This window comes from Pongo pygmaeus, chromosome 22 (genome assembly GCF_028885625.2).
Source record: "Pongo pygmaeus isolate AG05252 chromosome 22, NHGRI_mPonPyg2-v2.0_pri, whole genome shotgun sequence".
Lineage (NCBI taxonomy): Eukaryota > Metazoa > Chordata > Mammalia > Primates > Hominidae > Pongo > Pongo pygmaeus.
In genome coordinates, this window is record NC_072395.2 from 57716099 (window position 1) to 57732638 (window position 16540).

At 50.2% G+C, this 16540-nt stretch overlaps 1 protein-coding gene across 3 annotated transcripts in view; it reads right to left on the bottom strand.

The window, feature by feature from the left end:
* Nucleotides 1-5053: 5053 nt before the first annotated feature.
* The window catches only part of UBE2G2 (ubiquitin conjugating enzyme E2 G2), a 35162-nt gene continuing 23675 nt past the window's right edge, over nt 5054-16540 (bottom strand). For all 3 annotated transcript variants that reach the window (XM_054468537.2, XM_054468538.2, XM_063659639.1), the window contains 3 exons: nt 13308-13426; nt 9542-9682; nt 5054-7490 (listed from right to left, as the gene is read on the bottom strand). In XM_054468537.2, the coding sequence (XP_054324512.1) occupies nt 7378-7490; nt 9542-9682; nt 13308-13426 (373 nt within the window). In that variant the 3' untranslated portion in view covers nt 5054-7377. The remainder of the gene's footprint in view (nt 7491-9541; nt 9683-13307; nt 13427-16540) is intronic.

Genomic DNA, 16540 nt, shown 5'->3' on the forward strand with positions numbered 1-16540 from the left:
GTGCCGCGCACAGAGGCTGGGGCCATGGCAGGTGTCCAACGTGCTCCCTGCCCAGCAGGGATGTGCCTGTCATGAGACGTCCAAGGGACAGGCACCCAGCACACCTGGGGTACCCAGCACACCCAGCACACCCGGGACACCTACACACCCGGGCACCCAGCACACCTGGGCACCCAGCACAACCAGCACACCCAGAACACCCAGGGCACCTACACACCCAGGGCACCCAGCACACCCAGGCACCCTGCACACCCGGGACACCCAGCACACCCTGGCACCCAACACACCCGGGGCACCTACACACCCGGGGCACCCTGCACATCCGGGCACCCAGCACACCCGGGCATCCAGCACACCCGGGGCATCTACACACCCAGGACACCCAGGCATCCAGCACACCCAGGACACCCTGCACACCTGGGGCACCTACACACCCAGGGCACCCAGCATACCCGGGCATCCAGCACAACCGGCACAATTGGGGCACCCGGGACACCCTGCACACCCAGGGCACCCACACACCCAGCACATGCCGCCCCAGGCCCATGGAACTCGTGCTCTGATCTGAAAGTTCTCTTCAGACTCAGACTGGAATGTTGAGGATCCGAGATGGTGGCCGCCTGGTAGGGACCTGGCCCTGTGGTGGGAGAGTGAGCAGCTAGGCCCAGGCCTCTCAGTGGGTGACCTCCTGGAGGGATACCACCCAGGGTGGGGCTCCATCCACCCCACGTTGGAGAAGTTCTCCTTCGGACAGGCCTGAGTGGGAAGGCATCCAGGAGCCATGTTGCTGACTGCTGCCAAGTCTCAGGTGGCCCCGTGGCTGTGCCCTGGAGGTGGCCCCATGTCACCCTTGTGAGGACGATGCCCCCTTCCCTCCTGGCACACATGTGCCCACTGCTACCTGAAGAGCTGACTGGGCAAGGGGCACAGCTGAGGACAAGGGGATGTCTGACCACAGCTCAGACATGCGCTAGGCTGGGAGGGACCAAGACAGGAGATCCTGCCCCGAGTGGCGGGCGGGGGCGGCCTCCTGGACACGCCCACCACAGGGAGGGATGCTGTCTCCCGAGCTACTCTGTGTTCTCTGTGCTTTGCACACATGGTCTTAATCCTCACCACCACTCAGGGCTGGGGTGTGACTGCCATCAAACGCATTCCCAGACCAGAAAACAAAGACCTAGACAGCTTCCCTAGCTAGTCCAAGTCATACAGCTGCTGGGGTCTGAGGAAGGCCAAGCCCCCAGCAGGCTGGCCAGAGCCACCTTCAACTGCCAGGCCCACAGCTCACCCACAGCCACTGACCAGGCAGCAGTGGGTCTGCCCCATGTCAGCCTCTGCCCAAAGGGCAAGACCACAGAACACACCCTGCTCTCCTTCCAACCCCCCCCACCACCCCACGCCAACTCCACCCATGCCTATTCTGCAGGCCCCAGACAACAGTCCTGGCGATGCCATGAGCAGCTTTCAGGTCTGTGGCCCCTACACGACAGCACCCCACCCACAGTCACAGGACAGGGTGCCACTGCAAAGCCTAAACCGGGGATAGGGCCCTGCGTCATCTCCCGACCACAGAGATGGGGCTGAATGCTCTGTGCTTACACACCTGAAAAACCAGTTCCTTTCACTTTGCCACCCTAGCCTCTCATGAAATTGTACTCAAAAAAGAAAGCGATGGCAAAAGAAAGCTACAGTATGCGTTCTTGGTATCCCTGTGACAAACGACTTAGAGCAACAGCACTGCCAGCTACCAGGCTGGCCGATCTTCACCCCAGCCCCAGGGGGGTTCTGATAAGGATGTAGGGGAGTGAGTCACCTGACCAGTGCACCACCCAGCTGGGGGCAGGGCCGCAGGCGGCTGCAGGGCCACACTTGTTGGAGGCGGACAACATGCGTGGCCACTGCACGGGGAGGAAAATCTGGAGTCTGGAGCAGAAGGAAAGTGGCTGGGGTGTCCCCGCTGAGCTGGTGGACAGAGGAACTTCCAGGCATGTAAGGGAGGGTGCTGAGAGCCGGGCCCTGGTATCTCCTGGCCCCGAGTGGAAGGTGAGGCTTTGCCAAGTGCAGCAGGTGGGCTAATGAGCCTGATGGTGGGGGGACTTAGAGGACCAGACCAGGGTGCGAGAAGAGGCGTGAGGTGGCTGTGTCGCAAAGGCCAGCACCTGAAGCGGGGGAAGGTGGAGCAGTGGAGGCTGCCCAGCAGGCCCCTAGGTGTACGTGGACACTGCATAGGACGGTGCAGTGGGCCTCATGCCACCAACCACACCCCATGGAGGAAGAGGGGCCACAGTCCTGGAGGGTGGGGGGCTTTGCAGATTCAGCGATGCATCAGGGCACGGCGAGGACCATTTCTTGGCTGGGGCTTTGGCAAAGGACCTCACCTCCCCCACCTCAACTCCTCAGAGCACGTCCTCGGACATCTCATGGCTGGGTTCACAGGGAAGCCTTCATAGGGGAAGATGCCCGGACGTGTGAGGACTTGCCAACTTCTGGTGTCAGAGCTCGGGCCCTGGAGGTCAGGTTCCACCACAGCCAGCAGCGCTCACAGTCCAGGCATGGGAACAGGGGCACAGGAGGGGCACAAAGGTGGAGAACCCCACCTCCCTGACGCTCCTACGGAATCGCCAAACCAGTGCGCCCACCCAGCAGAGGGCAGGGCTGAGACATTCAACAGGGTGAGGCCAAGGGCAGGGGTTACAGATGTTCGCCAGGGGATGACGAAAGGCATGGGCCAGCTGCCTCGGGGGCACCAGACAGTTGGCACTGCACAGTGGGTGGGTTCGGTGGGTGTTGAGGCCTGGAAGGTGTGTCCGGGATGGGGAGGGGGTGCAGGCTATGGCTGGCTGAGTGGTGCTGGGGTTTGGGGGAGGAAGCTGGTATTTCCTGCCTCTGCAGGGAGGTTCACATTGCTTTGTCCCCTCAACAAAGCCAGGCTCTCATGACAACGGGGCACAACCTGGACAGATCTGAGGAGCTGAACACCTCCAGCTTCCACAGGGCTCAGCCAGGACCTGGGCCCAACAGCATTCCCTCCCAGATGGGGCCACCACCCCACATCAGCACGACAAGACCTCCTCCCAGGGTGCCCCCCACAGCCCAGGGTCCAGGCCCCAGGCCAACATCCAGAGGGGCTGGCATTGTCCACAGCCCCTCTCCAACCCCTGCCCCCACCCCAACCGGCCCCACGGTCCCCTCCAGGGCAGGGTTTCCAGAATCCACCTGTCCTTAGTGTGTTCACTGCCCCTTGGCAGTACCGAATCTTTGTACCTGTTTCCTGTCCCCTCCTTGTGTCCAGGTAGCATCCCCAGGGCCCTCGCCTCCAGCACAAATTCCAGCCTGCAGAAACCTTGTCAGCTCAGGGGGGCCACGGTGCAGGGCGGGCCCAGGGGAGGGAAGCTGGGGCTGCCCTGGGGTGCCTTTCTGTGCAGCTGGAGCAGTTCCGTATCCTATGAAGAAACTGATACAGAACAGCACTCCTCTCAAAAATTAGCAACCTCATCTACACAGAGACTGGACTGGAGAAGCCCCAGCAGGTGCAGCAATCCTGGAAGTGAAAGTCAGAGCTGTGGACACCACCCTTGCTGTGGCCCAAGCAGTGAACTGTGGCCGCTAACCCCCAGGAAGGGTGAAAAGCCCCGACACCCAGAAGATGAGACCCTAGAGCTTCCCTGGCCACCCCAGCAGCCCTCCCCATCCCAGGAAGCAGACAGGCACATGGGAAAATCAAGGACGGCACTCAGCCAGACAGGCAAACAACTGTGGCAAACCAGTGCCAGCAGACAAAACCCAGAAACACAGAGCAAATGAAATGGTAAAAATCACTGTCAACCCCCAAGGCTATCTGTGCAGAAAGGGTCCACACAGTGGGTGGGGACGGCCGTCCTGAGGCCCGCTGGCCGGGCTGGCCCTTGGCTGGCGTCTGGGAACTGGGATTTCCGAGGGGCTCCCCGAGCCCCGCCTCACTGGGTCTGTGCTGTTTGTACAAGGTGGTTTAGGCAGAACACCCACATCCCTGCTGAGAGTCTGGAACTGTAGCGCAGCCCAGGCAGAAGCTGCTCACGTGACCAGTGTCCAGGTACATCACCAGGCAGGGCATCCCCAACATCGCACGCACAGCGTCCCAGCTGCTTGCAGGGTGAGTGAGGAGTGTCCTGCGTGACCCCCACCCCAGGAGAGCCCTCCAAAGCTGAGCCTGGTGCTCCTGGACTCAGCCCCAGGAACCTTTCCCTTGGCCGATTTTGCTCAGTGTCCTCCCTGTGGGAAATCACAGCCGTGACTACCACGACCTGCGTGGCCTCCGTCCTCCTGGAGAATCGCCGCCCTGGGTGGTCTTGGGGACCCTAACTCAGTATCACATTAGAGTTCTTAGTCATTAAAAAGTATGCTTAGTGAGAACACTGGGCAAAGGGCAGAACAGACACGCCTGGGGGCCTGTGCTGAGGCACTCGCCCAGTGCACCCTACCAGGAGCAGCCTGGGAACCAGCCCAGGGAACGAGGCGCCAGCACCTGGGGAAGCCTGGGGACCCTGCCTCACAGGATTACAAAGGAAAGCTGACCGCCAACTACCAAAACAGAAACAGCAAATCACTGACACAGGAATCTGCCTCTTTATTGACATGCTAAGTAACAAGACGCAGAGGCAGGTCTCATCGCAACCGACCGTGACCACAGAGGACCACAGAGGAGTGACGACAGGGAGCTGTGCTTCTACGCAAGTGCAGGAGGGAAAGGCGGTTGGAACAGCCTGCTGGCTTCTAGTGGCCAAATGTGCCACTCACACGATGGCATCTGCTGAAAAAGCTGCAAAATGTCACTTACAGGTTAGTGAACACGTCTGCCTCACAGACCTCAACTAACCTGAGAATTCCAGAGGAAGACTACAGAATGACGGAAGGGAGAGGAGAAACAGAAGAAAATGTGCCAGAGCTAACCCAAGTCTGCAGAAAAGCCCCCGCCGTGAGGAATCCCAGCTGGGATGATCTGGTGTGCTCCCTGGGGGCAGCGGCCACAGGCTCCTCTGACCTGACAATACGACAAAGGGACACACACTGCAGGGCAGGGAAAACACAGAACTTTATTTCAACAGAGTGATTAGGTTCCACCACACAACAGGGACACCATGGGATTGTTTTTTCATTTAATAAATACAAATGAATAAAAATACTTTGTCAAGAGACTGCCTCTCCTCCCTCTCCCGATCTCACAGAAGCCTCCAGGCAATTGTGTGCCCCTCCAGGGCCTGCACCCACAGACCCCATCTACTTGCACAAATGACTCTTCTTTACAAAGAGGGCTCCACCTCATTTGCCTGCAAATACTACTTAGGTACAATACCGCTCCTTTCCCCCATCTCCTTCCAAATACGAGTTCTTGCCCTGCGTTCTATTTTTTTTTTTGAGACGGAGTCTCACTCTGTCGCCCAGGCTGGAGTGCAGTGGCGCAATCTCAGCTCACTGCAAGCTCCGCCTCCCAGGTTCACGCCATTCTCCTGCCTCAGTCTCCGGAGTAGCTGGGACTACAGGCGCCCGCCACCACGCCCAGCTAATTTTTGTATTTTTAGTGGAGACAGGGTTTCCCTGTTAGCCAGGATGGTCTCGATCTCCTGACCTCATGATCCGCCCGCCTCAGTCTCCCAAAGTGCTGGGATTGCAGGCGTGAGCCACAGTACCCAGCCTCCAAATTTTAAATGAGCCCCTTGTGAGAAGGAAAAGAATGTGCTGTCCACAGAAGCCCAACATGGAGCTACTTCAACCAGAAACTGTCACCCATGACACTCTGTGTGGGTTCAGTCACACAGACCACAATCCATTATGGAAGGGAGGGAGAAAAGGATCACATCAAATCTACTGTATGCCTCATAGACCATCCCTTATTTCAAAAATATAAATTCCTATTTAAATGCCGCCTGTGTGCAACAGGCCTGATATTTGCTTCTGCATGTGGCAGATCTGTTATTGCTTACACTGTGGCCTCCTGGCCTGTGCTGCTCAGCTGGCCCTGTTACAGAACATGGGAACCACATCAAAATCCTAAGTCACAAAACAAGGGCTCTGTCCCCAGCCTGGGCCCAGGGGCCCACATGCCCACCTCCACAGCCCAGTCAAGTGTGGGGATAAGGCACTCCTCTGTGCTCTGAGCTAAGATATGGTAGAGTCCCTTCTGACTTTTGAGTTGCAAAGAATGATTTTGTACTAATAAATTCCCAGTGCATCCAGAATGTACAAAAACCCTAGAATTTCCAGTTTTTAGATTGAAAAAAAAAAAAATTTTTTCTGTAGATCCAGAAGAAACTTTCATTGAAACTTTAAAGACCTCACCTGCACCTGCTCTAGTAATGCACTAGTTACTAATATACAAATGTAAATCTTTGACGAGTATGGTCAGGAAAAAAACTGTCTGTCCTTGTGATCAGCAATAAATTTCTTTTTTCTTTTTGAGACTCAGTCTCGCTCTGTTGCCCAGGCTGGAGTGCAGTGGCGGGACCTCAGCTCACTGCTACCTCTGCCTCCCGGGTTCAAGCGATTCTCCTGCCTCAGCCTCCTGAGTAGCTGAGACTACAGGCGTGCACCACCACGCCCAGCTAATTTTTTGTAATTTTAGTAGACATGGGGTCTCACTGTATTAGCCAGGATGGTCTCAATTTCCTGACCTTGTGATCTACCTGCCTTGGCCTCCCAAAGTGCTGGGATTACAGGCATGAACCACCGCGCCTGGCCAATCAGCCATAAATTTCTTTTCTATTTACCCCATTTCTTATTAATTCACACTTTAAAAAAGCATTTCCTGGAAGTATTTCTAAGTGTAATGGTTTGTAATATGTAACAAATGAAAAAGATGTAATTAGATTATAAGAAAAGCATCTGCCTGTAAAATATGAAAGAAGAAAGGAAGTAATGGACTCCTCATGGGGCCCACAGGGAACCAGGAGGGACCCAGAAAGGGTGCCGGGCCCTTCCCCTGTGCTGCAGCTACAGGGCCCCATTTCTTCAGAAGGAGCGTTCTGGGTATTCCATCGTCCCCTGGAAGTCTGGCAGGTACAACCCCCTCAACACTCCAGGGAGGGAGGGAATCCACAGGAAGCCATGAACTGCTGGTTTCAGCGGGGAGAGGTAGTGCTGACAGCTCTGATAATCTACCTGAAGCCCTTTGTGAGGAATACTGTAAAACTGCAGTAAGCTGTCAATATTCGACATTAAGTCATCATTTCAGAAGAGAAGCCTGTTTGAAGTGGGAAAGGTTTAAAAAAAAAAAAAAAGATGCTGTGGTTCTTGCAAGTCTGCCTTGTTTGGTGCCAGCACAGAGTATCACTGTCACTAAGCGCTCCAGGGGAGAATGCTGAGCTGCTTGGCGGTGTGTGTACGCCTGTGCAAGGCCAGGTCTCACAGTCCCAGAGACTTCTGGACGATCTGCTTGGCAATCTTATAGAACTGCTCCCGGTCATCGCGCCACATTTTGGACGCATCCACGTTAGCTCCACTTTCGTCATTGGGCTCTGAAAGAAAAGGGAACACCCTCCATGTAAAAGGGAGTCTTATACGTAAGCAGCCTGGCAAGGTCTCCCATTTATTTAAAATACCGGAGGGGGCTTTCAAGAGCTGTGTCCCAGAAACAAATAAGAACCCGAGAACTGTATAGGGTCGGCCCCGCCTCTAGAGTGCTGGCCACGCAGGTCTCATCAAAAGCCACTCTCATGACTCCTGCGCTCTGAGTGTCTGAAGACACCAGGACAAGCTGTCATCTGTCTTGCTGTGAACATGCGACAACCACCTAAGCACAGGCCCACACGGCCTCCCACAGCAGCCTCCTGGGCCACTGCACTTCTGGCACCCAGACAAGCTACACGGGGCCCACATGCTGCTTATTTCACCTTTCTCAAGACACTCTGCAGTGTGGCTTCTCTCTCACAGAGTGCCCTCTCAGCAAAACTGCCCCTCACAGCTCCTACCAAGACAATCCCAAGCAAATGTGCAGCCTAAGGTAGACACCTGACCCCAGGATACTTGACCCACCCCCCAGCCAGCGACACTGGCAGTCACCGCAGACTGCAGTTAGGAGGCACAGAGGGAGTAGCCAGGGCCTGCTGGAAGACAGAAAGGAGAGAGACCACCAGAACTGGATGACATGTGCTGAAGCAGCAGCTGTGCAGTGTGGCGGCGGCGCCGCTCAGAATGCACGTGGGGACCGGTTCAGAGCAGAGTTGATGAGGATAAAACCCACAGCTGACATCTGAGGACAGCCTGAGCCACTGCCTCCCTCCCAATCTCCAATCCCCTGGCCTGGCTCCCTCCACTCAGCACATGAAGAGGGTTCCGCCTCAGCCCTCTCAGGATGCACACTCGCATCACAGGCCCTGACCTCACGTCCCTCTAGACCCCACTCCACGGCACCCAAAGGCTCTGCAGAGAACAGCTGAGTGGCCTCACTCTGGCATCGACCCCTGGCCCTCTGCTAGGTCTGCTCTTTCCTTTCGGACTCGCCACCTTCCTTTCCCACACCCTTCCTCCTGCCTGCCCTGGAAGACTCCTCCCTGCTATGCTGTCACCCTCTGACCTACTCCATCACCTACTGCCTCATCCAGATATGACCCCACATCTTCACTCCCATGTCTGACCCCCTTTTGTGGATGGAGGCCCCTTGTCCCACACACCTCAAACTATTCCCCAAATCCTGCTGTCTCCTGAACCCAGAGCAGCACCTCTGGTAGACAAAGAACCATGAGTCCCAGAGCCTGTACCTTCAAGGTCTCCCAAACCCACCCCTTCCTCTTAGCCCTGGGACCACTCAGCCCTTCTCTTTTTTCTCCAGGCTACTGCAACACCACGAAGTCTGTCTTCCATCACACTATTGGTAACTGCTGCAAGGATGGCCCTTCGAAGGCACAGCTCACAGGACGTCACGCCCCCAACTCCAATCCCCAGGGTCTGCTGGGGCTCCTCTCCCTGCAGCCTTGGCTCCAGCCAAAATGAGCTGGCAGTGCCCCCATCAAGTCAGCCACCTCCTGCCTCTGGGCCTCAGCCCAGGCTGCTTCCTTTGCCCCAAAAGGTCATTCCCTCCCTCCTACCTCATCAACACCTACATGTCCTAAACACACCCCAGACAGCCCCACCAGGAAGTGGCCCGAGAGTCCCTGCATGTTTCTGATCTCAGGGTGCATCCCACTGGCCTCTAACTGCTGGGAGGCTTGGACAGTTCCCTAGAACATAGGAACACAGAGTTGGGGTCTTTGTCACACGAAGCTTTACACCCCCAGTCCAGTGTGTGGCATGTAGTAGGTCCTCAATAAACACCTACTGAGGGAAAAAGACGATCAAGGGCCAGAAACCAGTTAATTATGGCTGACAATACAATATACAACACCAGGCTGTGCTAGAAGGTATGCTTACAATTGGAAAAGTATAGGCAGATAACATTAAATGGCAATAACATGTGTAAACTAACTGCAAATGAGTAAAAGTACATTATAAAGACAGGATGACACAAGGCAGGAGAACACCTGCAGCCTGGGTGTCCACAGCAGCTCCTGCCAGGAGGCTCGGGCCTTACCTGCCAGCATGCTCACCACCGACAGCAGGATCTTCTCCACGCTCTGTACAGGACTCCACCGCTCCGCGCTGCTCTCGTAGCCCATGGGGTCGTCGCCTGGCGCATGGAGGATGGAAATGCAGACTCTCCCATCAGGGTAGACTGCAAGGGTCAGAGGCAGCCAGGTGAGCCCAGGAATGGTGCCCGAGGCGTCACCGCACTTGGGCAGGCTCCACAGACAACGAGAACAAAGACTGCAGACACAGCAACCAAGCTGTTTGCACAGCTGGGGCATAGCCTGGGGCCCTGAGTGTCATGCTTCATGTCTGCAGGAATCCCGGTGGGGCCTGCTCACTCACTGACAGGCTCCAGGCTGAGCCAGCCAGTTCTAATCAGCTGTAGTAGTCTAATCCACTTTCATATGAATTTTTTTCAAGCAATATATACAAAAAGAGTAAATGAAAGGTTATCTGGCAAATATTTTATCAAAATATCTAATGTGATTAGGATTATTTACAATACTTTTCAGAGCTAGTTCCTTAGATATTTCTAATTCTATCATTAAATCCCTGAACTGGTCTGTGTAAAATATATGTTCACATGGCCATGATAAAGGCAACTGGAATTATTTAAATATCTACAAAAAGAAAGGCACCAGGATTTCTCTTGGTAGCTTACTCTAATAATAAGTAAATTATCATCAGTACAACCTGGAATGTAGGTCAATGTGTCTAAATCAAATCCCTTTCCACCAAATATCATCATTAAAAAGATACACAAGGTCTGATAAAGAGAAATAAATTTTCAATTCACAGCATGTAATCAGTCCTCTTTTACATATAATTGGGAGGAATTCTCAGATGGCTCCGTATATACTCAGATATCCAGTAACCCATCTAGATAGACTCAACTGTAAAATTATAAAGCCATTAAAGTTATAATAGAAATAGCAATTTTAAAATACATTTATTTAACTCACCTGAATTAATAAGCTCTGAATTTCATGAACATTTACAAATGTTAATGGTGATCATTTACCTTCAAACAGTCTTGTCTTTCATACCTGGTCCTATGTGTTTCCACTCATCCACTGTTTCAGCGGTGGACGTTCAGTGGTGAACACTCTACTATCCAGGAACTGAACCACAACTTCTCATTCAAGCAGAGTGTAAGAAACTAGATGCATACTTGCCCTGGACATCAGGCTGTCCACCTAAGATCCACATCCACAAAATCAGGAAGTTTCCCACTTCTGTGTTGCCTTCTCCAGGAGTTGGTCCCATAGGGTGACACTGCATCCACAGAAGCACCAAAAGCACCTGTGTCCCTGCCACAGCCCCTCCTTCACCAAGTCCCAGCAGTGCCATGTCCTAAACCTCTTGTGGATCCACCCACATCTCTTTATCTTTAGTGCTCACATTTAGTTCCCAAGTTGCTGGTGTCTCTACCCTAGACCACTACGGCCGAGGGCCTGCCTGGCTTCCTCCCACCTGTCCTTTGCACTGTACCCAGAGCGAGCCATCAGAGATCATTCTGGTCATGCCACTCCCTTGGAGTCTTTCAATGGAGTTCCGCCACTCCCAGGAGAAAACATCAAAACCTTCAGTATTGACCAAAAGGCCTGAGGTAGTTTGGCCCCGGCCTTCCTCTCCCGTCACTTCCTGCGCTAGGCCTTTGCACATGTGAAGGGCCCCTCCTCCCCGAATCGCTCAGGTAACTCCTGCTTCACTCCCTACAGATGGTCCATCCAACCACCACCTCTGCAAGGTGCTGCCTGGAAGTTCCTGATGTGACTTTGCGTTTTGTGTGATTCTCCTATCAATGTCCATCCCTGTCCTTGGAATATAAGCTCCTGAAAGTCTGTTATTATTTGCTCACCACTGTATACCAGCAACTTTCAGTAAATGTGTTGAATTGTTTTTAAAGTATTTATTGACTAATTTTTATGATATTGGTAGACCTACAGTTCTCAAACATAATTTTAAAAAAATCAAAATAATCCAATTACAGTAAGGCAAAAATTTAAAACTATATTATCTGAGCATTAAAAATAATTACCAGAACATTAAAAATAATAATCAGACCACCTGTAGTACATAGTCACATAAGGTAATCAGTTTATTGGTCATATTTGTCACTAATGCCATGTCACAGGTATTGTTCTGAATAATATATTTATCCTCAATACAATCTTAGTATTTTAATTACCTACAATCCTCTTCATAGTTGCATTTTATAGCTAACCAACTTGAAACTGACTACTTCAATTACTCTTACCTATCAATTGTATTTTTTAACTTTTTATTATGGAGAATTCCAAAAACACACTCAAGTAGATAGCGTATGATGAACCCCCATGTTATCATCTAACTCAGGCTCATGGCCAGTCTCCCTGAAAGAAGGCACGCTTCTGAGCATCTCCTGTGCACACAAGACTGAAGCAGCTTTGAGATAAGAAAAGAAGTACCGAATGGTCTCTCTCAGGCGGCTGCCCACTACCTATGTGTACCAATATCTGCAGTAAATGAGAAGTCCTAAACGAGGGTTAGGACAGCAAGTCTAACAGCAGATGGCATTTCCACCAGGGAAGTGACCGGGGGTCGGGGGGCAGTTCTGAAAACCCCTATAGCAAGGATGTAAAAGGAAGAATGTAAAAGGAATGTAAAAGGAAAAAATTAAAACTACAGCTGTTCAGGAATTCCAATTCCTACTACTGGACACATTTTCAAATAAGCTACAGTACGATTCACTTAAATGACCTTATTTTTTTCCTCCTCTTAAAATTAATATATATTAATTTTAGGGCAAAAAAAGATTTACAAAAAGGAAAAAAAATTTCAATCCGAAAAAAGAATCACTTTTAACATTTTTGTGCTTACTTTTCCAGTTATATATACATTTACATGTGAATTTATTTTTCAAGAGGAAATTATAACAGTCCTACTGCTTTTCCCAGTCAATATAACACAAATATTACTTTGTATCATTGATTCTTATTTTAGACCATTTTAAAAATCTACATCACATTCTAACAAATATGATATAGTTTGGCTGTGTCCCCACCCAAATCTCATCTTGAATTGTAGCTCCCATAATTCCCACATGTCATGGGAGGGACCCAGTGGGAAGTACTGAATCATGGAGGCACATCTTTCCCATGCTGTTCTCGTGATAGTGTATAAGTCTCACGAGATCTGATGGTTCTGTAAAGGGCAGTTCCCCTGCACACACTCTCTTGCCTGCCGCCACTAAGATGTGCCTTTGCTTCTCCTTTGCCTTCTGCCATGATTGTGAGGTCTCCCCAGCCATGTGGAACTGTGAGTCCATTAAATCTCTTTCCTTTATAAATTACCCAGACTTGAATATGTCTTTATTAGCAGCGTGACAACAGACTAATACAATATATAACTTAATTTATTCTTGTGTTAAAAACCTAGGTTAAGTCAAAATTTTCACCATTACAAATAACACTATGACAAAGATTAGCATAACCCCTTCTGAGCACACACCCATGTGTAAAACTTCCTCCCCAGTGAAGTAGGGTGGTTGGGTCAAATGGCATCCATTTTTAGGTGCCTGTTGTCTTTTATCTACATTAAACTGACCTTCAAAATTGAAATCATGTGCTTAATACCACCATGCTTACTTGGCTGAATTTCAAAACATAAGAAGTATTTTCTAAAGATCTACATCATAGACATATAGAATATACCACATTTCAGGTGGCTGATAATATTATCTCCGTACCTATCCTGGTACCACAAAAACTACTTCCAAAAGCACTTACTGTTGGGATGAAACATCTCACAGGTAAATCTCATCTTTGGGGGACTTAACGGGTAATCAAGTGGGAAACTCAGGATGGCAGGAAAAACACCAAACTCAAAGCAGGTGTCTTCTGGGCCCCTAGAAGATATAAAATACGTAGACTGAACTTCAAAGTACATTTTACAACGTTGACCACAATTGATAAATGGGTTAAGAACATTTTTACCACTTTAAAACTGCACGTGAGGCCGGGTGCGGTGGCTCACGCCTGTAATCCCAGCACTTTGGGAGGCCGAGACAGGCAGATCATCTGAGGTCAGGAGTTCGAGACCAGCCTGGCCAACATGGTGAAACCCTGTCTCTACTAAAAATACAAAAATTAGCTGGGTGTGGTGGCACATGCCTGTAATCCCAGCTACTTGGGAGGCTGGGGCAGGAGAATCGTCTGGGCCCGGGAGGGGGAGGTTGCAGTGAGCCAAGATCTCGCCACCGCACTCAAGCCTGGGTGATAGAGCAAGACTCCATCTCAAAAAATAAACAAAAATAAAAATAAATAATAAAAATGCACACGAAAAGATTATCTAAGTAACAATGAATTGGTACTTTTTTCTCAATGGAAAGCAATGTCCCATTCTCCTGGTTCAATCTGGTCTAAATCTTAGGTACAAGTACAAAGACTGAATTCCAGGCAGTTTTCACATTTATAAAGGTTAAGAGTCAAGCAGCAGAACCTCTTGATAAGAAGGGGATCAGAGAAAAGAACTAATGTCAATGCTCTAAGATCTGGGAGTTTTTTCTGCAGATGTGGTACCATCACATTTTAGGATAAGGATATGAATTACGGCACAGGGTATAGCAAGATTCCATTGTATTTCAACAGATGTGGGGCTAAGAGTTGTATTTCAAAGGTGATTTTTAATTTTTAAACGTGCCCAAGAAGGCATCTTTGCAACCTTCAAGAAGCAGATGAAGAGCACATGTGATCAATGCTGCATACTCGGTAAAAGGCTAGGCACACAGGCACCACCACTCCAGGCTGCACCTGCAGGCCCACGTGCTGTGCCTCATCCCACTGATGCAACATTGGAGCAACTCCCTCTCATGGGCACAGACACAGGCACGTTGAGTCTCCCTGGACCTATACTTTCCTCAAGCGTAAATGGAAGAAATAGACGAAACCATTTCAGAAATCCTGCTTAAGGTTTAAAACCCAACAAGTATAAATTAACACTATCTTGACCAACAGTTCAAGGCATGATGGCCACAGGAGAGGAAGAGTGTCAGCCACCATGCCTGTACCTTCACACCAGGGACGAACTCCTCTTCTCCTACAAATCACATTAATAAAACACACATTCGAGGAGTTCTAAAAGATCTTGCACCATCTTTCTTTGATAAGAAAGCAGGACTGCCGAATGACAGCGACAGACACTGAAACAGTGGAAATTGCATTGGGTGTGACTCATCAGATCAACAAATCCGTCAGTAAATCCGTTCTACTTCTATGAACTGAAAGAACAAGTCCCTTCATAAACAGCTCTGCTCCTCTAACAATAAAGGCTAAGGCAGAAAGAACAGTTGTGCAGGGGCCAAGGCCTGGATGAGCAGAGGACAGTCCACACCAGACCTCCTGCCTTCAGAAAGAATCCAGGATATGGCACAGGAAAAAAACAATTTAAAAAATATACATTTTATATCTTCAGTTAAAAAATAGATTTCTTAAAAGTAAAAATTTGTTTTAAAAATCTTAAAATTATCTTGGTACAGTGAAATTAATAACAACAGATTTGGAAATATTTATCTCTATAATTAAAGGAAAAAGACAAAAATCAAAAAGAAACTGAACGAAGAGCTTTAGCTTTCACCTGGAGGTGGCACTCAGGGCTGTCAGCAGCAACAGCAGATGCCAGCATGGCTCATGGCCCTGGTGGGGCTGATCTACGGGCAACAGTCAGAAGAGAACAAAGCAGTGATTGCTTCATGGAGACAAGATTTTTCAATCTAAAAGACAAATTTTGATTCTGAAAACTGTCTTTGCTACCTTTTCGGAAGAAGATAGTGAATATGGCCACTTTGTTTTGGGGAGCTGGGGTGGGGGTGGGGGGTTACCGTGTGACAGTCCCCAGAGCCTCAGCATGACCAGCACAGGGAACACCACCGAGGGAGGTACGAGCATGAGCTCTTGCTACTGGTACAACAGCTGCGCTGGAAAGGGCAGTGCTCGGATGAGTACCCCCCCGGCCCACACTGGCACCCAGCGCCCAGCAGCCTGGGGACACCTCAAGCCTGGGTTACTCTGCTCCCCCAGCAATGGCCTGAACAAACACATTCCTGAAGCCCCGCCTTCTTAACACAGGGTGGGCACACACCATGTATCAGAGTGAGGCGTGGCCACCCCGAGCCTCCTGTCCAGTACAAGAGCTCAGAGCAAACGATAACCGCCACCCATTCACTCTCCACACGCCCTCTGATGAAAGGGCACCAAGGACTGTGGTTTTCATTTTACTGTAAAGCAAGGCTGGAAAATCCAACGATGAAATGACTTAGTCAAGGTCCTAGATCAATTTAGTATTAGAGTTAAGAGAACACAGTTCAAACTGCGAAATCAGAAGTCAGGCACATAAAGATACTATCTTTAAAAGTAACACTGTTCATATGTCAGGAATGCTTGCCAGCACTCAATATTTCTGGCACCTCTGAGTCTAGAATAAGAAAAAATGTCTGGGTAGTGTTTTTGGAATGAGCCAAATGGTATTTGCTCAATACTTTGATAACAGTTCTTTGTTTCTCATAATAGGGCTTTCTTTAAAAAAAATTTTTTTTTAATCCACCAGGTCGTTCCTAGCCTCAGAAGCATGACCAAACATTTCCTGAAGTGCGCCCACATCTTAAATATCAAAGTTATTTGCAAATGCTCCGGTTTACTACTGGTTTGAAACTGGGGTTTCTTTCTCTTTTCTAGAACACCTGGCACCCAGACAGGAGGGCAGGTGGGCAGTGGTGTGCAGCAGCATGCCTGACCCTATGGAACATGCCTTCCAGGCAACTCCCCAGCCAGGAGTGGGAGACGCCACAGTGCTGTTTTTGGACAAGTTTTATTGCCATACTCCCAGACAACCTCACTTCTCTTTCACCGAAGATGGCCTCACCTGGGAAACTTCAAAAGAAACAAGAACAAGGAGGACACAAATATATCCAAAGCAAATGTAAATTTTTCAAAGCCTGCAAATTATGCTGCCTTATTGATTGAAA